The 25,332-nt window shown below is 62.1% G+C and overlaps 4 protein-coding genes across 4 annotated transcripts; 2 read left to right on the forward strand and 2 right to left on the reverse strand.

The window, feature by feature from the left end:
- Positions 1-1,981: 1,981 nt before the first annotated feature.
- Positions 1,982-4,735, forward strand: CAMK2N2 (calcium/calmodulin dependent protein kinase II inhibitor 2; the record flags this gene model as incomplete). The annotated part of the gene is made up of 2 exons (XM_083868248.1): positions 1,982-2,150; positions 4,620-4,735. The coding sequence occupies 2 exons, from the start codon at positions 1,982-1,984 to the stop codon at positions 4,688-4,690; spliced, it is 240 nt and encodes a 79-aa protein (XP_083724374.1). The 3' UTR covers positions 4,691-4,735.
- A 2,254-nt stretch (positions 4,736-6,989) lies between these two features.
- On the reverse strand, positions 6,990-11,010 carry EEF1AKMT4 (EEF1A lysine methyltransferase 4; the record flags this gene model as incomplete). The annotated part of the gene is made up of 3 exons (XM_083868276.1): positions 6,990-7,292; positions 9,680-9,963; positions 10,839-11,010. 3 exons carry the CDS (start codon positions 11,008-11,010, stop codon positions 6,990-6,992), a joined length of 759 nt encoding a protein of 252 aa, XP_083724402.1.
- A 112-nt stretch (positions 11,011-11,122) lies between these two features.
- On the forward strand, positions 11,123-14,227 carry ALG3 (ALG3 alpha-1,3- mannosyltransferase). Its single transcript, XM_083868275.1, has 9 exons — positions 11,123-11,275; positions 11,705-11,804; positions 11,891-12,038; positions 12,197-12,357; positions 12,494-12,614; positions 12,879-13,084; positions 13,333-13,409; positions 13,602-13,746; positions 13,851-14,227. Exons 1-9 carry the CDS (start codon positions 11,125-11,127, stop codon positions 14,038-14,040), a joined length of 1,299 nt encoding a protein of 432 aa, XP_083724401.1. The 5' UTR covers positions 11,123-11,124; the 3' UTR covers positions 14,041-14,227.
- Positions 14,228-14,647: 420 nt separating this feature from the next.
- Positions 14,648-23,071, reverse strand: VWA5B2 (von Willebrand factor A domain containing 5B2; the record flags this gene model as incomplete). The annotated part of the gene is made up of 21 exons (XM_083868610.1): positions 14,648-15,256; positions 15,554-15,662; positions 15,889-15,958; positions 16,162-16,239; positions 16,478-16,597; positions 16,674-16,811; positions 16,879-17,226; positions 17,312-17,537; positions 18,660-18,949; positions 19,028-19,187; positions 19,272-19,457; positions 19,533-19,647; positions 19,952-20,154; positions 20,280-20,390; positions 20,473-20,649; positions 20,773-20,897; positions 21,010-21,141; positions 21,563-21,717; positions 21,822-22,047; positions 22,373-22,534; positions 22,933-23,071. 21 exons carry the CDS (start codon positions 23,069-23,071, stop codon positions 14,648-14,650), a joined length of 3,879 nt encoding a protein of 1,292 aa, XP_083724736.1.
- Between the last annotated feature and the right edge of the window lie 2,261 nt (positions 23,072-25,332).

Genomic DNA, 25,332 nt, shown 5'->3' on the forward strand with positions numbered 1-25,332 from the left:
CCACAGAGTTCCCTCCACCCCATAGCCAAGTCAAGTGACTCCCCCGCGTGTAAGGCACTGTACAGATACAGGTGTGGGATATGGGGGGCCATTCCCAGGGTGACCCTTTTCCAGCCTCTCCCCAGCAGCCTGCCAGGCTGGAAACCCTCCTGGAGCGCTGCACCGGTGCCACTCACATCCCACACAGCCCATCTGCTCCTCTTCTCACTCACCCCCGGCCCCGCGCGTGCCACGGTCTGCCTGTCCCTGCCCACGGGCAGTGGCACGTGGGCTCTGCAATGGGAAAAGCAGGCCACATCTCAGCGTGGGCCTCTTGCCTATTTTCTCAGGCGCTTTTCACAGGAGCAGAAGCTTTCACATGAAAAAGTTCAAGCTGGTTCCCCAGCAAAGGCATGAATTAAAGTATTGCCTTGCCAGGAGAGCAGGTACCACCACCCCAACCTGGCTCTGGTAGGGGACAGCAGGGACCAGTATTCTGCAGATCCAGACACAAAGGTAAAAGCATGGCTGAGCCTTCCCAAAATAGAAGAATCTATCTGCCCTCATGGACCAGCCCAAATGCTCTTCTGCAGCACCTTTCAACAAGATCTCAGACTATGGCGATGCTGGAATAGCAAGAAGATGGACCACAGGGCTATGTGGAAAACCCCACTCTCACCCCTCAAGATATTCTCATTGGGCTGTAGGCTGGCATGAATGAAGTGCCATTTCCATTCAGGGATCTGGCTTAGCTGCAACCCAGGACGCCCACATGAGCAGCAGGACCTGGATGTAAGGGAACAGCAGGAATGAAACTGCTTCAAGACAGGATGGTCCTTTCCAACCAGCCAGAGCCACTGCTGCTGTCACCATCATTCCGAGATCAACGGGTCAAGGCTGTACCCACAGTGCATTCAAGAAACACTAACTTTATCCCAAGCTTAAATAGCCCCCCAGCCACCCCAGGTGACCTGAATGAGGGAGGTCCTGGGTAAGGCGGCTCAGAACCAACAATATCAATTAATGCAATCACTGCCCTGGCAGTGAGCAATGTAGGAGGAAAGACCAAGGGTAGGTCTGGAGTGTAAATACCAGTGGGGCTCTGTGGGTACACTGGGATCACCCCTTGCTGCCCCATCGCAGGTCCCCCAGGGGATGGCCCTTTCCCTTTTCCACAGAGAGCCCCCAGGGTCAGTGGGACAAGGGGTGTCCCAGGGCACAGTCCCCACATGGCCACACTCTACAGACACCTGCAGAATTACACCTGTGCACCCCTGCATTCCTGCAAAGATATGGAATGGGAGGATGTGTACAAACACACACACATATAGGGGCCAAGAGGACTGGCAGGGGTTGAGGCAGGACTGATGTGGCTGCAAAGGGGAATCCCAGCACTAAGTGAGGCTACAGGAGTGGGTGCCTGGATGGGTGTTGGGCAAGAGACACAAGTGAGGAGCTGAGGATGACGCAGGGTGGGACTTGGCCTGGAATTCTGAGGGTTGAGGTTTCTGGGCTGTGGGGTGCTGGGGGAAGTGGAGCAGGGTGTTGGGTGTCTGTTCGGCATCACCTCTGCATGCCGGGGGAGGGCCCAGCCGTGTCTGGTGGTCCTCAGCTGTCTGACCCGGTGGCACCCGGCTGTGACAAGGGTTCCCCTCTCCACAGGGGCACCCCGCGGCTGGGGGCACCCCCGAGTCGGGGTGACTGTCTGGGAAAGGCAGTGCCGGGGGGACACCCTGCTCTGGGGCCGGGGCAGGGGCGGTGTGTAGGGTCCCCATCCCCACGGGCGGTCCCCGGGCACCGGCCCTGGGGGTCCCCCGTCTCTGTCCTGTCCGGGCCGGGCCGGGCCGCGGCGCTCCGGAGCCGCCCCCCGCCGGGGGGGTCCCCGCTCCCCCCGGATGCATGACTTCATCCTTCCGCCCGGGTTTCCTCCCCGCCGCCGCCGCCGCCGCCGCAGACCGGCTCCCGGCTCGGCGCGGCGCGGCTCGGCCCGCTCGGCCCCGCCATGTCGCAGGTGCTGCCCTACGGCGAGGACAAGGTGGGCCGCTACGGCGCCGAGCCCGAGGCGGGGGAGCTGCCCTTCAGCTGCCGCCTGCAGGACACCAACGCCTTCTTCGGGGGCAACCAGGGCAAGCGGCCCCCCAAGCTGGGACAGATCGGCCGCGCCAAGAGAGGTACCGCCGACCCCCGGGTCTGCCCCCCCGGCCCCGCCTCAGCCCCGCGGCATCCCCGGGACCCCCGCACCTGCCCTTCGGCATCCCCGGGGTTGTCCCGGGACCCTCGGACTTGCCCTGCAGCATCCCCGGCATCCCTGACCCCGGCTCCTGCATCCCCGGCGCTGCCCCACGGCATCCCCGGGACCCCCGGATCTGTCCTTTTATCCCTGGTGCTGACTCCTGCATCCCCGGCACTGCCCCACGGCATCCTCGGAACCCCCACATCTGTCCTGCAACGTCCCCGGCACTGCCTCCTGCATCCCTGACGTTGCCCCACGGCATCCCCGGGACCCCCGCGTCTGTCCTTGCATTCGCGACTCTGCCCTGGGATCCCCGGCTCTGCCCTGGAATCCCCGGCTCTGCCCTGCAGTATCCCTGGCTCTGCCCTGCAGCGTCCACGAATCTGCCCTGCAGCGTCCCCGGATCTGCCCTGCAGCATCCCTGCCACTGCCCCCCGGCATCCCCGGCACCTTCCCGTAGCACCCCCAGGATTCACGGTTTTGCCCTTGCTTCCCTGGCATTCCCGGCACTGGGCAGTGCATCCCTGGCACCCCCTCACGAGATCCGCAGACTCCCGATTCTACCTTTATATTCCCAGTTCTGCCCCATGGCAACCCCTGTCTCTGCCCTGCAACATCCCCAGCGCTGCCCCACAGCATTGCTGCGACTCCCGGCTCTGCCTTGCATCCCCAGAACAGTCCCTGCCGCTCCTGGCACTGCCCCCAGCATCCCCCAGAATCTCCATCTCTGCCCTACATCAGCTGCAGCTCTGTCCCCCGGCAACCCTGAGACTCCCCAGCTCTGTGACTGACACCCGCCCCCAAAACGAGAGGCGCCCCCATCCCCTGCTCCAGACACCACGCTGTTCCCCCAGTGCTGCCCTGCAACAGCCCCCGCCTCACGGCGGGACTACCCCTGGGATTACCCTGCAGCATCCCGGGGGCTGCCCCTGGGACTGTCCCCCAGCACCTCCGTGAGTGCCCCTGGGACCCCTCGGAACTGCTCCTCAGCCCCCCTGGGACTGCCCCCCTCTCATTCTGTATAAACAAGCCTTTATCCGAGGATCAGCAGGAACAGCCCCCATGGCCCCCTAAACCTCTCTCCTTTCAGGTTTCTGCCTGCCGCAGAGACCACCAGCAGCCTCTGGCCAGGCTGATCAGCAAATCCCCCCCCACCTCTGTACTGTCCCCCCAGGACTCCCGGAGCCTGTGTCCTGCCCTCCCCGCACTTTGTCGCTTGCCGCAGAGACCCCAGCAGTATCTCCCCTGCTTCCATCAGGACCCAAATAACTGCCCCTTTCTCCTGCCTGCACCCTGATCTGTCACCACTGATCTTCCCCAATGCCTTGGGGACCCTTGAAAATGGCCCCTGCTTTTCCTGCAGCCCCCATCCCACCCGCTTGGGGGTCCTCCGTAGGCAAACACCCCTCCTTAGGCTGCAGGGACGAGGAGGGGGAGGGAGAGTTCCCCCTCAGCTCAAATACACCCCAGCCCTACAGGGGGTGAGCGCTGCCTGCTCCACTGCCCCCTTTTGCAGTGGTGGAGGCTGGGTCTAGCAGCCCCCCCCCCCCGGGGTGATGGTTCTCCCTCAGTGGTGTTGGGGTGTCCATCTGCTCTCAGTGATTCTGGTGATAGGTGGGGGGGTCTGGTTAATCCACCCCCAGAAGGGTGATGGGGGGGATTACTGACCAGCCCAGTAGTGATATTGGGGTGGGGGTCTGCCCTCCACCCCCAGAGTGATGTTGATGGGGGGTCCCTGCTCAGCCAGTCAGGTGTGGGGTGGGGAGAAGGGATGTGTGTGTAGATCCCTGGTGATGCTGATGGGGGTCTGTCCAGCCTCCTCCCGCTGCTGCTCCTCCTGGGGAGGGGGCTGCCCAGTGGGTGGTGCTGAGGGGGGTCTCTCTTGAAGGTGACATGACGAGGGTCTCTCCAGCCCCCCATGGTGATGCTGATAGGGGTTCGTGCAGCCCACCATGCTGGTGGGGGGCTGTCCGGCTCCCCCCGCAGTGATGCCGGTGGAGAGGGTGGGTGTCCTGCGCAGCGGGTGATGCTGATGGGGGTCTGGCTGCCACCCCCGCCGAGCCGGCGGTGCCCCCCCCCGCTGGGTCATTACCCATTCCAGTCCTGTTGCTCTCATCAGCGCCTGCCGCAGAGAGGAGGGGGGGTCCTTCCTGGTCTATTCCTGCCCCCCCCTTCCCTAATCACCCATCCAGAGGCAGCCGGCTGGCTGCAGGGGGCATGCTGCCCCTCCAAGCCGGGCCGGGGGGTGATCCCCCACCCTCATCCCTATCGCACCCACCTGAACCCCCTTTGCCCCTCTGCCCAGCACCTGGGGGCACACCTGGAGCCCGAACGGGGCGAGGGCCGGGGTAGAGGAGCAAAAGCTGTCGCGTCCCCTCGCCCACGCGCCCCCCGCCTGTCCCCGCAGTGGTGATCGAGGATGACCGGATAGACGAGGTGCTCAAGGGCATGACGGAGAAGTCGCCGCCGGGGGTGTAAGCCGGGACCCGCCGCCAGGACCCGCCGGCCGAGCCCGCTCCAGCCCGCCGCCCCGCATGCTGGCTGGACCGCCGACGAGGAGGGGGAGGCCATGCCCGCTGCCCCCGCCCCCGGCCCGGGGGGGGCCCTGCAGCCACCACCACCCCCCCCGAGCCATGCACTTTACCCCTCCGCCTCCCCCGGGGCCGGGACAAGCCGCCGAGCCCCCCAACCGGGGGCGAAGACCCCCCCTCCCCGGGGAAGGGGTCCAGCCCCCTGCTCCGCGGCGCGTCCCCCCCATCCTCCTTGGCGGAGGGTCCCCGAATTCCGGGGTGACCCGGCCCCACGAGCAGGGGGGGAGCGCTGCTGTCCAGAGACATTTTTTGCTCCATCGTTTTTTGCATGAGCTTGGTGGCCCGGGCGGCCGGCCCGGGGGCCGAGGGTCAGCCCCACCACTCCGGCACGCTTCTTTTTAAACAGAAACTCCTCATATTTGTATTTTTATATCCGAATCTTTGTTAAAAACGATCTGCTGACGTTGAGATGTCGAAATAACTGCATCGAGAAAACAAACGAAAACAACCAACCAACCAACCAACAAAAAAAAAAAAAGGTTCATATTTTTTTCCATAAGAAAAAAAAAGACAAAAAAAGAAGAAAAAACAGAGGGCAAAAATTAAAGGGGGGCGAGAGTGATGGAGGGAGCATGAGGAAAGCCACAGGAGGAGGGAGGGGAGCAGGGACCCCTGGCCCGACCCCCGCTGGCAGCAGCAGGAGCACCGGAGGGTTTGGCAGCATCACCGGCCGCTGCAGTTCCCTACCGGCAGCACCGGGGCAGAGCCCACCGGGGCCAGCTGCAGGTGCCGGGGGGTCCCAGCACTGCCCCTCGCCTGAGGGTGGTGGGGTTGGGGGAGAGTGGGGAGGGCAGGGACAGGCCTGAGTCGTTGTTTTTAATTTTCTACTTTAATTTAATTTTATTTTTTAAGAAGCTTCTCGGGGGGTTCTGATGTGCATGAGAAACTTGTCATCTTTTTCAATAACCTACGAGTGGCATTTATGGAGACAACGACGCAAAAAAAAAAAAAAAAAAAAACCAACAAAACACAACAAAAAAACCAAACAAAAAACTGAGAAAAAAAAGAAAAAAAAAGAAAAAAAAAGATACTTGTGTCATGATGTTCTATGAATGATCCATTGTAAATTTAAATGCCATTTTTCACTGTACTGGTGAACAAAATGCAATGAATAAAATACATTCATGTACCCAGGTGAAGCCGGTAGTCTCGTGCTCCTTTCTGTCCCTTCCTCGTGCCAGCTGGTTTTTGGGGTGCCTGTGGCATTGCCAGGGTGGGAGCAGACCCCAGAGCCCTTCGCTGGCTTCTGGTGCAGGGGGAGCCGCTGTCTGACCCACTTTACACCTTCTGCCTGAAATAGCAGCCCAGGAGCTTCCACCTCTGTGGTGTCACCGCCGTCCCGCCCAGGAGGGGTCCCCTTTGCCCACCCCAGGGGGAGCTGGTGCCCAGAGAGCTTCTGGAGACTCTGCCAGTGGCACCCAGGCACCTGCCACACCAGCACACACGTGCAGCCAGTCCCACCAGCACACGATGGCTGACCTGTGACCCACCCTAGCACACACATGTCACTGTGCTGCTGGCCCCAGGCACAGGGGGACACGGGCCAGGTGTGTGCAGCACGTCGGGGTTGTCACCACAGGCAAGAGTGGGGATGGATGGGGACAGAGGCAGATGTGCTGCCCTTCCTGCCCTGTGACACCCCCTGCCCCATGCTGGCACATTCCAGCCTGGACCCCCCACTGTTTGGGTAGGGGTGACAAGGACACGGTGCCCTTGCACACCCCCATGGCCAGGGAGGCTGGGGCAGGGGTCCTGGTGCAGGATGGGGTGGGGGAGTCGAGCAGTGGGCACTCCTAATCCTGCCCCCATACCCTGTGCCAGCACCCCCATTCTGCCCTCAGCCCGGCTGCCCGTGCCAAGGGGAAGGGATGGGGGCCAGGGAGCCACTCCCCACAAGATGGATGGGTGAAATTAAACCCGATTTGGTTTCATTACTGGCTGCAAAGCCTGGAGTCCTGGCTGCTCTCCAGCTCAGTAAGGAAAGGCCAGGGAGGGGGAACAGAAATCACCGGAGCATCCCTGTGCCCCATGGAGGAGGTCAAGTATCCCCCTCTTTCCCCCCCAATTACCCACATCACTGGGCAGCTTTGCAGGGGGATGCACCACTAGTTCCCTGCCTCCCACCTGTAAGGACGGAGCATCTTAAGGCTTTATTGGGTGGAGGGAGGTTGGGAAATCCCCCTGGGTCACAGCTGGATGGCAAAGAGATAGTCCTCGTCGTCCTCCAGGGGGGCAGGAGGCGGTGGTGGGGCAGGGGGCGGGGGGGGCTGGTGCAGCCGGTGCCCCAGGGCCACGTCACGGGGGTCCAGGGGCTGCCCCTTGCGCATGACGTAGAGGAAGTAGTGGAAGGCACCAGCGTCCCCGTCCCCACAGGCAGCGTGGCGCAGGGACCAGCCAAAGGCCTCCTGGGCATAGTGGGGCTTGCGGAAGTGGGGCTGGGCGAAGGTGATGGAGATGAAGCAGCCCTCTGGGCGCAGCACCCGGCTCACCTGCGTCAGAAAAACCCCCAGGATGGGGTGGGGGAACACAGTGAGGTTCACTACTTGGCTCCGTTCCCAGGGACCCATCACTATCTGCCAAAGACCCCTCCCAGCCTTTCCCACCACACCCCCAAATCTCTTGTCCTAACCTTGACCCCCCAAGAGACACCCCGGTTCTGATCTGTCCCCAGACCATCCACAGGGTGGGGCAACCAGGAACAGGGTCCTCCATGCCCCAGCTCTCCCTGCACCCCAAAACTCTTCATTCCCAGCCACAGCAGACAGCATGGAAACCCAACCCCGGCACAGGGAAAAGCTTTACCCTTCTGAGCACAGGGCCCCCCAAGCACAGCATGGGACACCCATCTCACCCACTCTCCCCAGACCACCCAGTACTACCCAACACCCAGAATCAGAGAGAGATGTGGAGGGTGTTTGATGGGAAAGGACTCAACCCTTTTAATCACCATTTTCTCCCTGCTGGAATTAAGCCCCGCTAACAGGATGGAAAAGAACATCAATTTTCTTGCTTGGCTTTATCCAATGTCAAAAGGCTTTTACGGCCAGCACCCGCGTGCTCAGCATGCAAAGGCAGTGCCCGGGGCGGGCGGGCATCCAGCCCCCTCCCCGGCACCCTGCCCCAGGCGGGGGCACCCCCAGACCCCCCCGGCAAGGGCAGAGTTACCACTGCAGGGGACAGGGCTGGGGGCCAAGTGGAGGGTTTCCCGAGCTGTGGTTTAATCCCGCTGGGAAGCTCCAGCTGGGGAGCTCTGGCTGGGGCCAGCAGAGGGGACAGGCAGCCTGTGTGTCCTCCCCTGCTGCGGCGGTGGCTTTTGAACCAAACCTTACTGGTTTTGGCCAGGAAAAGAGGAAGGCATGTCCCTGCATCCCTCTCTGGGAACCCAGCTCATTATCCCTCCTGCTAGGCAAATCTGCCCTGGGAAGACCCCACAGCTTTCCAACCTATGGGCGAGGAGGGGGGTCCCCAGAGGTGGGGGCAGGCAGGGATCTCCGGCTGGAACTGAGCAAGGCATCCCGCATGTCCGCATCCCATCCCTCGTTAATAGAGCAATAATGGCCGTTGCTTGGAGACGAGCGCAGGAAACCTTCCCATCCGTCAGCTGGAGCAGGGGGGGCCAAGGGGGGCCGCTTCCCGCTCCAGCACCCGCCACACCCGCTGTCCCCAGTTCGCTGGGACAGGGTGTCCCTGGGGTGTCCCCACAGCCAGGGTGGTTTCAGGTCCTTATATCCCCCCCACCAGGGAGAGAAGACAGAGACTGTGAGCCTCCCAGTGAAGGGGGATGGGGGTATGAATGGAGATACCACAGATAGACCCCTCTGAAGGGACCCCACAAGCAGTGAGTGAGTGGGAACACCCAGCAAATGTCCCTGGGGATGAGGACAGCAGGGACTGGCTGCGGGTGGAAGCTGGTACTCAGCGATGCTGGGGGAGGGCAGGGATTGAGCAGAGGATTAAAAAGGGAAAAAAAAGGGAAAATTAAATCCCTGCTGTTTGGCAAAATGACAAGGACAGGCAGCAGCGCTGGCAAGGAGGGCAGGGCATGGAGAGCGAGCACAGCCCCACTGCCCTGCCGGGGGTTGCACTCCCTCACAGGCTCAGCGAGGCAAGACAGGATTGGGAGGGTTGTCAACAGCCATGAGCACCCTTCCAGCACCCCGTGCCTACACCCCAGGGTGCCAGGGAGGTGCAGCAATTAATTATCCTGGCAGTTATTCCCGCAGGGTGGGAGAGGCTGCCAGGATCCACACCCCCGCGCCGGGACAGGTTCAATCCGGTCCCCGACGCCGCCAATTAACGGGGCCCCGAGGCATCACCCGTCCCCGTGGCAACGCCACGGCCCTGTCGATGCTGATGGGAGTTGCCATGGCAACACCAGACCAGATGATGGGGACCCCGGCTAAGGCAATCGAAGCTGGGGCGGGGGTTGCGGGGGGGCCAGAGCTCTCACAGCCCCACGGTCATCACCTTGCCCTGGGCAGGCAGGGCCACCTCGGTGTGTCCCCCTAGGTCTCCTACAGCCACCCACGCTAGGATGGAGCCCATTTTTCCTGCCAACTCTTTGTATTTAGCATGCAAATAAAGAGAGGGGTCATCCAGTCCCTCAGCAAGATCCAGGGACACATCTTGCTCCATCCACCTCCCTGGGGAGGAAATGATGGGGTGTAAGAGGGGGCAGTCTTCCATCCACAGGAGGACTGGGAGCCCCCCAGGTGCCCCCCCGCAGCAGAGCTGAGAGGGCAGCACCAGCTGGGAGGACAGAAACACCAGCTGAGGCACCCACAGGAAAGCAAGGTGGCACTCTACACCTTCCCCCACCCCAAACAGGGATGGTGTCCACCCTCCACACCCCTACTCAGGTCCCCCCACCCCATACCTCTGCCAGCACCCGGCGCATCGCAGCGGCCGCCTGGGGGGAGACGCGCCAGGGGTCGGTTTCCTCCACCATGAGCACGTCGAGGGTGCCCTTCTCCAGCACCACGTCGAAGGAGGCGTCGGGGAAGGCGAGGGCGCGGATGTCCATGACGGCCCAGCGCAGGCCGGGGCAGCGGGCGTAGCGGGCGCGCATGGCCGCGATGCAGGCGGGGGAGAAGTCGATGCTGGTGACGTCGGTGTAGCCCAGCTCGTACAGGTCGTGGCTCAGGGCGCTGTTGCCACAGCCTGTGTGTGTGGGGCACAGCTCAAACAGGGCTCAGGGGGCCCGTGGGGGTGCTGGCACCCCGACTCTGTTCCTGTGCTCCAGGGGAGGGTGTGGGCGGGCTGGGGCTGCTGGAGAGGGGCAGGTTGTGGCTTTGAGGCCAGTTAGTGAGTGTTGGGCCGGTCATGAATTACCCCTGTCCTGCAAGGTGAGTGCTTTGGGCTCCTGTCCTGGGGCAGCCCTGCACACCTGATCACCTCACCTTGGGGTGGGATGTATGGAGAGGCTGGAGGCAAGAAGTAGGCAAGGGGCGTCCCCAGTTATCCCTCCCGCAGTGCTGTGGGGCAGGAGCCGGCCGTGGTCCCCAAGAGCCTGCTGGATAACTCCAGTGGGAAATGAGAGGACTTCGGCGGGGGGTTTAACCGGGTGCAATGGAGAGAGGAATGGAAGAACGGGTGTCTCCACAGGACACGGGGAAACACGGGGAGAGCCCGCTACCAAGCCCTCCCCTCGGCGCCGCTCCACCGGGGCTCGACCGCTCACCGGGGGGGCCGAGGGGGATCCCGGGGAGGGGGGTGGATTTGGGGGCTATTAAGCGCAGCTGGCAGCGGCTGATCCGCTAACAGGATCGGTGATTACACCCGTTTAATCCCGCCGGCCCGGCGGCGGATCAGAGCGCAGGTGGGATTACGGGGCGGTTATACCCACCCCGCCGCCCGGCAGCACCCCCGGCACTGCGGCCGCCCCGCCGGGCCGCGCTGGGCGCAGCTCCCGGTACCGGCCCGGTGCCACACCGCCCCCTGGCGGCTACCGCCAGAGCATCCGCCGGCGGGACCCCGAGCCCCGCCCGCCCGCCCTCCACCGGGCACGCCGGGCACGCCGGGCACGGGGCACGTACCGAGGACGAGGATGCGATCACCGGGGCGCAGCTCGGGCTCCAGCTGCGGGAGAAACCGGGAGAGCCCCCCCAGCCACTCGCGGGTCTCGGCGCCCTCCCTCTGGTACAGCGCGTCCCAGAACTGGCGCCGCCCGTACCGGGGGGGGGCGGCGGGCGCGCGCCGCCGCTCCATGCCCGGGAGCGGGGCGGGAACACCGGGCGCCACGTGCGCCCGCGCCCCCACGTGCGGCTTCCGGTCCGGGCGGGTGCGCCGCGCTAGGCGCTCCGGGCGGAAACACGGAGCGGAATGGCGGCGGGGCGGGGGGCGGCGGTGCTGCGGCGAGCATGGCGGGAGCGGCGGGCGGCGCTGCTGGAGCCCCGCTACACCCCGCTGGTGGCCGCCTGCCTCTGCCTGGCCGAGGGCGGCGTCAACCTCTGGGTCATCCGCAGGGTCCCCTGTGAGTGCCGGGGCCCGGCCCGGCCCGGCGCCGCCTGGGGCTGCCCCCGGGGATGGCGGGGCCGGTCCGGGACGGCGCGGGGCGGTCCGGGGGCAGGGACAGCTCGGCCCCGGGGTGGGAGGTGGTGGCGGGGCTCGGCCCGGGGCAGCGCGGGGGGCGGGGATGCCGCGGGCAGGGGGACGGGCCTGCCCCGGCCCCGCGGGTGACAGCATCCCCCGGGCAGGGGGAGAGGGGCGGGCGGGGGCGCCGGGACGGGGCCGGGGGGGACACTGGGGGTCCTGGGTGTGGGCGGCAGGGGAAGAGCCTGTGCTGACAGCGGGGCAGGGAGGGACAGGGCCAGGCTGGCGGGTTTGGAGGTGGGTCAGCCCCCCGAGCCCCCTGCAGAGCCCTCCGCGCCCCCCGAGCCCGCCTGACCCCGCCGTCCCGCAGACACCGAGATCGACTGGAAGGCCTACATGCAGGAGGTGGAGGGGTTCGCCAACGGCACCCTCGACTACACCCAGCTGAAGGGTGACACCGGGCCGCTGGTGTGAGTGACAGGGACACCCAGCTCTCCGTGACCAGCGGCTCCCGGGGGGCCGCAGGGCCGGGCCCCTCACTGCCCTCTCCCCACAGCTACCCCGCCGGCTTCGTTTACATCTTCCTGGGGCTCTACCATGTCACCGCCCGCGGCTCCGACATCCGCCTGGCGCAGTACCTCTTCGCCGGCCTCTACCTCTTCAACCTGCTCCTCGTCTTCCGCATCTACTGCCGAACCAACAAGGTACCCTGAGGCCAGGGCTCCTGCCCCTCGGGACCTCCCCTGGACCACCCCGGTGAAATGGACACGGGGTCAGGGCTAAGGTTTGCAGGAGCTCAGTAGCAGGCAGGGAGTCCAGGACAGGCTGCTGATGACCCTTCTGTGTCTCTGTCCCCTCCAAGGTCCCGCCATACGTTTTCTTCTTCATGTGCTGCGCCTCATATCGCATCCATTCCATCTTTGTCCTGCGGCTCTTTAATGACCCTGTGGCCATGGCCATCCTCTTCCTCGCCATCAATCTCTTCCTGGAGGATCACTGGTCCTGGGGCTGCCTCCTTTTCAGGTGAGGGGCTGGGAGCTGCCCTCTGTGGCGTGCTGGGTGTGGAGCCAGCTCAGCCCCAGGAGGAGGCTGCACTTGGCTCAGGGGCTGCCTGGGCTCCCGTGTGGGGTCTGCAGTGGTAATGCAGCTTCCTGCTCAGCCTAGCTGTGTCGGTGAAGATGAACATCCTGCTCTTCGCCCCTGGACTCCTCTTCCTCCTCCTGCAACGGTTTGGTCTCCTGGGCTGTATCCCCAAGCTCTGCATCTGTGCCCTTCTCCAGGTGGGTCCCTGTTTGCACTGGCTGCAGCAGCAGGGAATAGTGGGCTGCCTTGCCAGGCTGCAGAGCCATGGGTGGAGACAGTGGTACCAGCATCTGTGGACTCTCACAGCAAGCTGGGTGTTGATAAATAATCTAACTGACATGACTTTCATCTTTGGCTGACTGTCCCTGTCACCACACGTGGCACTGGGCTTCCCAGGAGATAGCCAGGGTTACAGTGACCTGGTGTAGGGCTCTGTGATGGTGCTGGTGTGTCCCTGGCAGGTGATTCTGGGGCTGCCCTTCCTGCTGGTGAACCCCGTGGGGTACCTGATGCGCTCCTTTGACCTGGGCCGCCAGTTCCAGTTCAAATGGACAGTGAACTGGCGCTTCCTCCCTGAAGAGGTTTTCCAGAATCGAGTCTTCCATGCTGCTCTGCTCCTGGCTCACCTGGCAGGCCTGGGGCTCTTTGCACTGCACCGGTGGCACAGGTGAGACCTGGGGTTCCCCGTGGGTGTTGATTCCTGCCATGTGCAGGATACAGATCCGTGTGCAGGATACAGATCCGTGACTCCCCTGCCCCTGCAGTGCTGCAGTTCTGGGGTTGCAGGCGTGAGTTGGAGGGCAGTTACTGTTCTGTTTTGGGGAATATATCACCCAGGTATTGTGGCTCACAGGGAAACGTTGGGTTGGGAGGGAGTTTCAGCAGCTGAGATCAATGTTTGTTCTTCCCCCTCAGTTCCAGAGAGAACATCCTGACCTTGTTGAAAGATCCTGCCAAAAGGAAACCTGCATCCCCTCGCTTGACTGTCAACAATATCCTTTAGCAGAGTGGGCAGCAAGGAGCGAGGGAGAAGGCAGGGCAGGGAGATACCTGGTTGGGTTCCAGGTCATGCAGTGCTGTTGTACCAGCCTGCCCTGGGGAAAGGAGCTATGCTGGACAGCTGGGGAGCTGTTGTGGGATCACACCTCCAGCCTCCTGTGTTTGCCCCCTTAATGCCAGTGCATGGATTGTCTTCATCCTCTTCTCCTCCAACTTCCTGGGTGTCTGCTGCAGCCGCTCCTTGCACTACCAGTTCTACGTCTGGTATTTCCACACACTGCCCTACTTACTCTGGTGCACCCCAACCACCAAGCTCGCCCACATGCCCAAGTACGTGCTGGCAGGGAGGGGGAGCACCCATCTGCTGGGGTTCTGGGAGTGATGATGGCTGCTGTGTCCCCCGTGCTGACCCCCAGCTTTTCCCCCCTGTACAGGGTGCTGCTGCTGGGCGTGATTGAGCTCTGCTGGAACACCTACCCCTCCACAGTCTGCAGCTCCATCTCCTTGCACATCTGCCATGGACTCATCCTGCTCCAGCTCTGGTATGGCACAGCCCCCACGCTGGTGTCACACACCCCTCCACCGAGCAGGAAACCCACAGCCACGTCCAAGAAAGCCCAGTGAGAATGGGGATGGCTGGCCAGTGGGAACTGGCCTCTGAACTGCCCCATCTACCTGCTCTTTTCCCACTTGACTCCTATGCTGCCCACAGCAATCCCAAGAAGGCCGTGAGCCCTGGAACTGTGCAAAGGGGTCAGGTGTGAGCACCTCCAAGAGGCAGGACTTCCTGAATAAAGGGGCTTTGTGTGCCCTTCCCCAAAATCCTTGTCCTGTGATGATGTCAGAACAGCTGTCCCTGAACTTGCCCTGCCTGAGGGAAGGCAGAGCAGCTTCTAGAGCCATGGGTGCTCTTGCTTCCAGCTGTGGGAAAGGGGTGCCCACAGCTGGGCAACAGCCTCTGGGGTGAGGTTACAACAGAGGAGCTGCAGAGCTGCTTTGCCTCAAGGTTTCATTTGCTTTGATGGAGCCCAGGAATTCCTCCAGTACAGTTTTTCCTATTCCCCTGCCTGCTCCCTCCCACCAGAGATGGCTGGGAAGGAGGTGACCCCCTCCTAGGATTCTGGTAAGTCCTGGCATGGCCTGAACAGAGCCAGCAGCTCTCTGCTCATAACAGAAACACCAGTGCAGGTGGCTTGGAGCCAGGTGTCTTTATTGGCCCCTTGGGCAGTCGTCAGACGTTGTTGGGGTTGTAGCACAGCATGTTCAGCTTGATGTTCTCGTCCCAGTGACGCAGCAGCAGGAACAAGTGCCGGGCTGCCCCTTTGAGGCAGCCCACGTCCACCCCCTCGGGCAGGCGCTGTGCCTGCAGCCACGCGTCCGCCTTGGCTGCCACCAGCTCCCACTCCTCAAAGAACCCAGCGCAGCGATGCTCCAGCCAGGCCAAGGCCACTGCCGTGGCCCAGCTGGCACTCTCCAGATCCTCTGGCCCCACATCCTGACAGCTCACACCGGCCTCAGAGGGGGCAGCCGAGTGGGGCCCGGTGTCGGACTCGGAGCCGTGCCCGCTGTCCACCTGTGCCCACACGGCTGCGCTGGGCACCTCGGAGCAAGTGCTCCGCGACGGGGGCGAGCTGGGCTGCGGGGCCGTGATGGACTCCTCACCCTCCTCAGCCCCAGGTCCTGCCTCAGGCATGCTCCTGGCCCCTGGGGACATGGGGCTGAGGCTGGCACGGTGGGAGGCGTAGGGGGAGGCCCGGCGCAGGCGGTCCAGGGGGATCTGCACCACTTCAGAGAAGCTCTCGGTGAGCTGGAACGGCCCCCGGGCTTGCTGCAACTGCACCTGCAAGGAGGGAGGACAGACGAGTTGGGGGGCAGGCAGTGGTGCAGACCCACCACAGCACCAAACACTGGGGGCTGCAGGAGTGTCACTGGGGCACGAGGACAGTCTAATGCCCCCAAAAAGCCAGCCAAGATCCCCAGAGACATTTAAGGATGCAGCAAAGCTAAGCAGGCATCTCCTGGGAGCATCTTCTGCTGCTCATGCTGCCAGGCATGACCTGAGTGGCTCAGCTGGCACCCAGCAGAGCAGGTCCCCCTGCTGGGATGGAGACTGGGGACAGGAGCAGCAGGTCCTTACCAGCGGGAGGTAGTCATGGCTGGCGTGGTTGCTGGAGCGCTCGCTTCCAGGGCTGAGGCACTGCGGGCGCAGCGCCAGGCTGGGACCCCTGCGCCTGCTCAGGCTAAACCTGTGGGGCCACAGGCAACATAACAGGATTGGGAGAAATTCCTGAAAGGCAGCTGGACACCAAACTGCTGCAGGGAAGGGGCTGGAGAGCCAACCCCCTCCCCACTTACGCCACAGGAGCTGGCAGGGGACCTGGGACCAGCAGCTCCCAAAAAGTTGCACTGTCCCCCTCTCCCTACAACATGCCATTTTTTGGTCCCTTGCATCCCCCCATCCCACAGTGTCACCTGGAGCCTGCGATGCTCTCTGTGGATTTCTGGGAGCCCATGGAGGTGGTGGAGGGGCTGGATGGAGGCCCTGCAAGGGGGAAGGGTTAAGCACAGTGGGAACATGATGCACCCAGAGGTGTGTCCCACTGCCCAGTCTCTGGGAGGTCAGCTCAACCCATGTGCCCAGGGTACTACTAGAGGCACAGTGGCTGCTCCAGCTGTGGCAGGATATCAAGGGTACCTCATCTCCCACCCTCATCCAGCCCTTGGGCCCCTCCAGCCTAGACACACCGTTTGAGTAGTTCTGTTTTTCCCAGCCAAAGGTAGGGGAGGAGATGCTGCCCGGAGACCTGGCAATCTCATCTCGTTCTGTAAAAGAGCAAAGTCTTGTGGGGTCCTGGGCTCCACAGACCCTCACAGCTGCTCTTAGGGGCTGCTATACTCTCCTCCCACTCCCCCCTCCCCACTACGGGGGAGATGCCTCTGTCCAGATATCCACAGCACCCTAGGCAGGACCAGCCCCACACAGCCACCAGCTGAGGGTCTCCAGAGACCCCAGTGCAGATCCCTGGGGAGCATAAGTTGACATAAAGGTCTCAGCCAGTACCTGCAGTGCCGGGGGCCTCATCCTGCTCCTCTACATCCTGCTGCTGCCCCTGACCTGCCGAGGAGCTCCGGTGGTGCCAGTTCCCTGCCGCAGCAGCTCGTGTCCGGGTGGCGGAGCCAGCTGCAAGGGATGGTGCCACCTCAACCCTCTGTCCCCTTGCTGTCCCCTCCCCACCCCACCAGGCCCTTGTCCGTACCTATGCCCCACACCTCGGGGGCTGCGGGCAGGGCTGCCTGCGTGGCCCCGTCCACGGGCACCAGGCGGGTGTAGAGGGAAGGCACGTTGCAGGCTTTGCTGGTCTGCACGGCTTTCAGGCGGAACCGGCGGGCGAAACCTGCCCGGACAAGGCGGTTAGAGCGGGGGGATCCCGGAGCCGCGCCGGGGGGACGCACCAGACCCACCCTGCTCCAGCTTGGCTTCCCGCTGTGCCACGCTCTCGTTGTCCCGCACGACGGAGCGCGCTGCCAGGCGGTGCAGGGGCTTGTCCCAGGCTTTGGCCGCCCGCCGCGGCGGGTCCTCCCTGCCCGGCCCCTCCCGGGGCTGCAGCAGTGACTCCAGCGAGGCCGTCACTTCCCAGGACACCGGCCTGCCGGCCCGCAGCGCGTGGATCACCACCTGGCAGCGCAGGGGCGGGCTGGCATCACCCGCGCTGGGCTGCCCTGCCTCGGGTGCTGCTGGCGAGGCACTGAAGAGGTAAGAGGGCTCCACCAGCATGTCCCAGTCCAGGTGGGTGGGCGAGAGGAGGTTATCTGGGCAATGGGAAAGGGTGGGCTCAGCAAGGCAGGGGCACCTGGCTCCATCCCCACTGCCCTCGTCCCCAGAGCCAGCACATACTTGACTCCACTGCACTGGGCTGTGTTTGCTGTGCCTGGGGTCCCAGCTCATCCAGCCGCCCCTCCAGGGACTGGTTCCTCTTCTGCGACACCTTTTCCAGGGCCTGGCGGAGTCGATGGGCATCCAGCTCCCCGTGTGGGGTGGAAAAGCTGCGCCCAGACAGGGCAGCACGGGCCAGCACCTTCTTCTGCCGCGCCAGCTCCTCCGTGCTCAGGGCCACCGGCACCTGCGGTGGGGACAAGGCTGTTGGCAGGCCCAGCACAGAGCCCAGATTGCACTGAGCTGTGATGGGGCGCCTGTGCTCCATCAAGGCTGGAGCCTTGGCTGTCGTCAGCCCCAGTGCTCTGCAGGCTGGCACCAGCTGCCTCCCAGTGCTGTGCTGCTCTGGCACCACAGACATGAGAAGCACCCACACAGGAGTTTGCAAACATCCCTGGGGACTGACTCAGGCTGATGCTGGAGTTGCCAGGGATTTGTGTGTGTGCAGAAGTGAGGTTAACTAGAATACTCAGGCTGGATGATGTTACCATGGGATGCATTCCCCAGTGCAGAGTGATGTCCCTGCATTGAGGGATGTCCCTGTGATGTCCCTGCATCGAGATGCTTCCCCTAAAAGCCATGTCAGGGCAGTGGCACCCATGCCACCTCTCGCCTCGGCAGCAGGGAGCTGGGAGGATCATTTACTCTGCAGAGAAATCACTTACGCTTGACATTTCAGCAGCAAAGGTCACCAGCTGTGCTGCTGTGTGACAGGAGTGAGTTACCTAAGCCGTGCCATTGGGAAGGAGCGTGTCCTGGTGCTGGGTGACAGCTGGTCTCACCAAGCCTTGAGGCCCTCGTCACCAGGGCAGCCTCCTTTCCTCATCCCAGCGACCAAGGTGGGTTTTAAACCCAGGTATGAAGCAGCAGGGATGTGGCCCATCACTAATGAAGTGTCTGGCAGTGTTGACTGAGGGCTGAAGGAGCCAGGCTGAAACCCAGCCAGCCCTTCCTCTCCAGTTCAACAGATTTGTTACGTGATGCCATCCCAGCTATTTTCATTTGGTTTCTGCAACTCTAAGGCATCACTGAGCTGGCTCAGGGCTCTGTTAGACACTCAGCTGACTGCTGGCCAGGGACACTAAGAGACTAGCTGGTTGGTCCCCAGCTCTCCCACTTCAGTAGGGCAAAACCACCCAAGGAACATCCTCATGGCATCCATTGCTGATCCTTGCTTAAAATCCAAGCTACAGGACTCTGCTTCCCAGCCCAGGGGGCAGATGCCTGGGCACAATAGGGCAGCAAGGCTCCAGCTAAGCCATGAACAACCCCCACACCATGAGCCCCTGCACCCCATGGGCATTCTTACCTTGGTGGCAGCTGGGGCAGAGGGCAGTGGGGCAGATTTGGTGGAGGACTCGCAGAGGGATAGGCTTTTCTGGCCCTGCTGAGAGGTGACATCAGCACCAGGAGCTGAGGAGCCACCCTCGGGGGCCACATCCCGGGAGCCAGTGGACTCGCTGCTGGTGGAGCTGCGGGAGAGCAGCCCCTGGCTGCGGTCAGTGCTGACAGAACAGTGTGTCAGGACATACTGCTCCTGGATGTAGGAGGGCTGGTAAATCCGCTTCCAGATGTCTCCCCCAGAAACAGGATCAATACCTGCCCGGTGAGAGCACACACCCTGTCAGCCCATGGCTCCCACGACTGCCCCCCACCCCAGCTCTGGACCCCACTCACTCCGCTCTGACACCTCTGTACTTCCAGCAAAAAGCTCCAGAGAAGCATCCCCAGTTCCTGGGTTGCTCTGGGGTGGCTGGAGGCTCTCCCTAAGACTGGGCACTTCCTGCTGGGAGAGAAAGGCTGAACCCCGGGAGCTCTGGCGAGCCCCTTCCTGGCCCTAGGAGAGAGAGGACACCACCATCAGCCCCCAGCCAGTAGCACTGGGACTGTGCCATCATCCCCAGGCCAGGGCCAGCGGTACCAGTGGGCGCCTGTCACCGAAGCGGGCGATGCTGTAGAGGACACAGTAGCTGACGAGGCGGTCACCGGGGTAGAGGGCCGGGAGCTCGGTGGGCGAGAGCAGAGCCTCCATGCTGTCAGGGACGTACCAGTCGATGGTGATGTCGCTGATGGCTGGCTCGATGGCCTTCTTCAGGGACTTGATCAGCTGCGGTGGGGAGTGGAGACAGTGTCAGACACGGCAGTGTCCCCAGTGCCCCCCATGCCCCTGCCTGGGTGTTACCTTGGGCTGCAGCCTCTCAGCTGGACTCAGGAACTCGGCACAGCCCCGGCTCACCTTGGCCATGGCCTTCAGCAGCCGCCGGCACACCCGCGGGCCCATGCCAAAGCTGAAGCACCTGCAGGAGAGCCAGGGGATGGAAAGCCATGGCTGGGAGGGAGCTGGGAGCTGGAAAATCCAGTGGTGAGCCCTTTAGCAGGGATGGGCAGGGGTGTCTGACAGCCAGAGTGCTGCCCTGGCTCTGTGCTGGGCTGGGGCATCCCAGGAAGAGCTGAGCTGATGGGCTGAGGGGATGTGATGGGTGAAGGACACCCTTGGGGCAGACACAGGTAGGATTTGAGGCTGCACACAAGGAGAAATCAGTGAGAACAGCACAGGGGAATTAGAGAACACCTAGACCTGCCCCAGTGCCTGTGCCATACCTGACAGTGCTAGCCTGCCTGCGCATCAGCCGGAGGATCCTGCTTGCATTGCCCACTGCTGCACCAGTGAAGAGGAACAGCTGGCGAGGGTAGCCGTGGTGGAGGGGCTGTGCCAGTGCCCAGCCCAGGGCTGCCAGCAGGTTGGTGCCACCAGGGTCTGCCCGCAGTCCACCGAGGTGCTCACAGGCACGCCGCAACGTCTCCTGTCAGCACAAAGACCTGGCCTTGCAGTGGTCCCACGGCTCACCAGCCCCCACCTCAAGTCAAGGAGTTGAGAGGAGGACAAAGAGGGGTTACTGGATACCCAGGATTTGCCTGTGATACTCACATTGCTGCAGAGGCGACTGGATGGGAAGATCGGCTTGATGTCAGTGCCGAAGCTGGCGAGGTTGAGCAATGTCCCTGATGGGAGGCTCTTCAGGGCCACCAGCAAAGCCTCCTGAGGTGACAGCAGGGACCAGCTGCTAAAGCCAAAGGCTGGCCACCCAGGGAGCACCCCTGGACCCATGGCCCTGCCTCACCTTGACCTTGTCAAGGTCAGGGCCACTGATGGTGTCGCTGCGGTCAATGAGGAAGAGGATCTCACGGGTGACGCTCTGCAGGTCCCCGGGGACACTCTCCACAGCTGGGCAGAAGTTCAGCATCAGCACGGGGTTGGGGAAGATGTCTTTGTGGAAACGCTTCTGCACGAAAGCCACCTGCGAGCCAGGCAGTCAGAGGCTTTCTCACACCTTTCAGACGACACCAAGATCTTCACCCACATCCCACCACCTCCCCCTCTCCTCCTCCTGGCTGGGGCAGCAGTAGCTGTGCCCTGTCACCTGTCTCTCGCCACTGCCGTCCTTCCTGGCAATCCGCACGAAATCCCGGCGGCTCCGGATGTGCGCCTCGTACTCAGGGTATGTCATGGTGCCATCCTCAATCACCAGGTGGGGGCTGTGGGGCTCTGGGGGGCACAGGAGAGTTTCGAGCTACCCTGTGCTGCAAGGGGCTGGGGGATGCTCTGACTGTTTCTGGGGTGATGCCTCAAACCCTGCAAAGGCACCATTTCCCCTCACCACAAGGGTAGAGGATGATCTCCAGGTCCCTGTCATAGCGGTGGGGCTCGGCTAGGGTGACACAGGTGGTGGTGGCAGAACTGGCCCAGGGGTCGGCATCAGCTCTCAGGGCATGTGATGGGCTCTCCAGCCCTGCAGAGAAGGGAAGGCAGCAGGTAAGTCCCACACAAACCCCCTCCTCAGCCCTCCAACCACCAGGCCTCACAGTAGTGGCTTATTCCTGACAGAGCTAACGGGATTGACTGGGCCAGCAGCAAGGAGCAAATCCCCACCTACAAGCCATCTTCCCCTCCTCACCCATCCTCTCCCCAGTGCATCACATCACCCCAGGGAAGGAGGCTGCTGACCTAGAGCTGCCCAAAGGCACAGGCAGGGTGACTTTGAGGGATCCCATCCCCAGGGATGGAATGGGAAAAGGGCTTCTTCACCTGGAGGGAATGCAAGAGGATGCCCAGGAACAGGCCCTCACATCCTCCTAGAAGGACCAGGGAACATCACCCACATTTTGAGGAGATTTTACACAACCAACTGATAACACCCAAGCCACCCCTACCTGCCAGCAAGCAGGGGCCCTTCACCAGCAGCTCGAAGGTGAACTCGTAAGGAAAAGGGTTGTAGGGTCGTCCCCGAAAGACATCCATGCTCTCCACAGGCACCACAGTGGGTGACTGGCTCCGGGCACCTGGCCCCCCAAAACAGCTGGTGGGGCTGCAAGGGGAGAGGGAGTGATGGCTCCTGCCCCCTGCCCTGCTCGCCCAGCATTGGCATCACCCCCTTGGGATAGCAGAGACTGAGGAAGCCATGAAAATCACCATAGGGCCAACCTGTCGTCACACAAGCTTGCCGGCTCGCTCTCGGGGTCAGCGGGGACGTGGGGCGTGAGGATGGGGGGCAGGAGGAGGCGCAGGGCCCCGTCTGGCAGCGTGGGCAGCTCCTGCACGGTGTTGAGGGTTACAGCCAGGCTCTCCGATGGGCACAGTGTGCCAGTGACAATGATGAAGGTGGAGCGCTCCACATCCTCATCCAAGACAAGGTGGCCTGGGCAGGAGAGGGATGAGGGACAGGGGGAGGTCAGCAAGGCATGTGGGGTTGTGGAGGAGGTCATTAGTGGCCCTAATTGCTCCCAAAGGTGACAGCAGAGCACGGGTGTCACAAAGGCTGTGTGAATGATGGCAGAGCTCCAGAAGAGGTGGAGGGAGGAACAGGAAAGGAGACATTGAGATCTCCAGCCCCAGCAACCCACCAGGCACTGGGGCGGCTTGATAGGGGCTGTCAACCCCTCGTATTCCCCCACACTTCCCCCCGCCTTCTGAGCCTCCTGGCCAGGAACACCCCACAGCACCCCCCATGGCACAGCACTTACCGCTGGCACAGCGGCGCAGCCGGCCGGGGCTGGGGCTGCACTGGAGGCAGCAGTCCTGCACCCGGTGCCGGTTCTGGAGCTGGAACGTCACCCGCCGGCTGCCCACCACTGCCTCAAAGCCGGCCACCACCTCTGACTCCTCCAGCGGGTAGATGAAGATGCCTGCAGGCAGAAGAGAGCCCCGAGGCAGATCCTGGCACGGCCACTGCTGCAGCACGAACAGCCCATGGGAGCCCAGCTGAGCCTGTCTGACTCCAGCACGACTGAGACACGCGAGCGAGACACAGGAGCGACCCAGAGCCTCGCTAACCCAGAGGGAGGATGAAATCCTCCTATTCCTCTGTGATGGGAATCTGTTTGCTCAGTCTCACTCTCCTCCTGCCCACAGTATGTGACAGTGGCCCCACCTCTGCTGGCCTCCATCTTTGCTCCCCAAACTGAGCGAGGTTTCGGGGCTGGGACACAGGTGAGCTGGAGACAGGATGCTCTCCAGCACTGGGAATTTTAAGGGGCTGTGCAGGCAGCCTGGGTGCCTGATAGACCTGACAGCCTCTCCTTACCTTCCACAGGCTCCTTGTGGGGGTTGGTGTACATGAGGTGAGCAGTGATGCTCAGGGAGTATCCATTGGCACAAGCCTTCACCATGGAGCTCTTCAGGGGCAGAGCCTCCCAGGACAAGAGGGTGTAGAGGCCTGGCATGGTCCCTCAGTGGGCAGCTGTGAGCAGAGGAAAAGAAAGCACTGGATGCTCAGGGTCAGGGTCTGCTGGAAGGGGCTTCTGCCCACAAGCCATTTTCATCTGTCCAGCCTGCAAGAGGGAGCAGGTCTCCAGCCCTCCCACAACCCAGGCTGCCTTTCAGCATCCACAGAACATGTGGACTTGGACCCAGGTCTCTCCTTGGACCCCGGCCCACCTGCAAACCAGGTCTGGAGCCACAGTAGCCCACAGAGAGTGCAACGAAACTCCTGTGGGCAGTGGTTATATGCAAGCCCCAAGCCCTGGCAGACAAGCAGGGTCTCCTTGACAGAATGGATAATGGCCAACCACATACAGCCCATCTCTTAACTGCCCCAGAACAACTCCAGAGCCTCTCCAGGCCATCTCCTGCACTGGTTGGAAGAGGAGCATCTGCTGCTCCCATCTCCATTCGTCCACAGAGGTTACCAGGGTAATTTGTTTAAAAAAAAAGCCAACCAGAAGGGTGAGAAGCCCACAGTGTAACTAGGACAAAGCAGCGAGCCGTGTTTGCTGGGGGTTTAATAATTAACAACAAGGTCAGTGCTGCACGGAAGAACAGCACAGAGAGGAATGCACTGCAGGGTGGAGCCCGACAAGTGGATCATCATCACCTTCTTTGCCCAGAAATGGATGTGTCTGGGGTCCCACCTTTTGGCAGGAAGGGAGGTGGCTGGGGATGCCTTCCAGCCATGGCACCAACCCACTCCACACCTCTCTTCCCCTTGGGAAAAACATCCAGGAGCAGCATCACAAATAATTGTCTGGAGTCAAGGTATCACTCCAACATCAGTCCACCCTGTGCTGTCAAATATTTGTGTAAAATATTCCTGTCTTAGCCCTGGCTGTGTGGATCTGTGGACAGTGTGCATGAGGTCTGCTCCAGACGTGGGTCTGCACCTCTGCTCTGCCCCAAGCACCTGTGACCCAGCAGCAGCAAGGCCCCAGCCCCACGCCGTGTGCTGGTGCTCCAGCACATAATGTGCCCGGGGCAAGGACAAAGCCAGGTACAAGTGAGCCATCTGGTGCCCCCACTCCACTGGCCTTCATCTTGGGAAGAGCTCAAAGGAGCTTTGGTAACAGGAGGCTCGGGGTGCCCTTAGCGTGTGGTCACGGAGTGCCTCTCACAGAGCATCCTTGAAAGCAGAGCAGGGCTGCACCTTTGGAGGCAGGGACCAAACTCTCAGCTGGCACAAAACAGAGGAGCCTTGGAGAAGTGCAGAAGTGCATTAGCAACGTGGCTGCATCCCAGGAAAATCAGTCCATTACACCAGAGGAGAGCCATTTATGTGCTCAGCTGGCATTGCAGTTATGCTGGCAGATCCTGGCCACCCAACCACACCCCATAATCACCAACCCTCCACCCTCTGTGCAGGATGCTGCACGCACTGCTGTGCCCCCCAAACTGTGCTCCCAGCACATGAGGTGGCACAGGGTCCCTGCTGTTCCTCCACACTTGCAGTTCCACAGCTGGGAGCATCAACAGCTGGTTCCTGCCCTGACCACAGCACTCAGACGGGATATGGAGACCAGGATGTCTCCAACCTAGCCACACCGAGCCATTAAAGATGTATTTCTTCCCAAAGCTGTTTAATTTGTTCCCAAGGCACCCAGTTTAATGCTCAGCAACGTGCCCACTATTTGCCGTGCCACCTGTCGGCCGGGTCACTGCCAGCTTGTTTACCAGGGACTTACTGGAGAAGCTGTCCTGGCTGCTCTTTATCACTTCTCTTTACATTTACTCTCACAGAGTAAACAGGCCCCATCTGGTCCTGCCATGCTTTGTGCTGGCTGCTCTAAGCCCGTGGTAATGAATAAAACCAGACCTGATGGTCCTCACCCCAGCCTCTTCATCCTCTTTCCCAGGGGCAGCAACTTGTCCCCAGATGCCAGCGTGGCATCACCAACGGGTCCCCAGCCCTTCTCCTCATCCCCAGCATGATTTCCAGAGCCTTTAAAGCTCTCTCTTTTTCCTCTCCTCCACCTACTGCCTGCAGGAGCTGGTTTAACCAGCAATAACCCCAAAAGGGCTACAGCAGGCTGGGGGCAGCTCTCTGTACTGGCAGCCAAAAACTGTCTGTGAAGGCGAGAAGGAGCTGACTCTTCCCTAGGTCAGAGTAAATCAATGTTTCTCTTCTCGCCTGTGGGCAGGCTGAGTTTTCCAGCAATGCTGCTGCAGGGAGGCAGGTGCCTGAGCCCAGTGGACCCTCCTTAGCTGCCTGGGG

This window comes from Zosterops lateralis (assembly GCF_965231275.1).
Source record: "Zosterops lateralis genome assembly, chromosome: 10".
Taxonomy (NCBI): Eukaryota; Metazoa; Chordata; class Aves; order Passeriformes; family Zosteropidae; genus Zosterops; species Zosterops lateralis.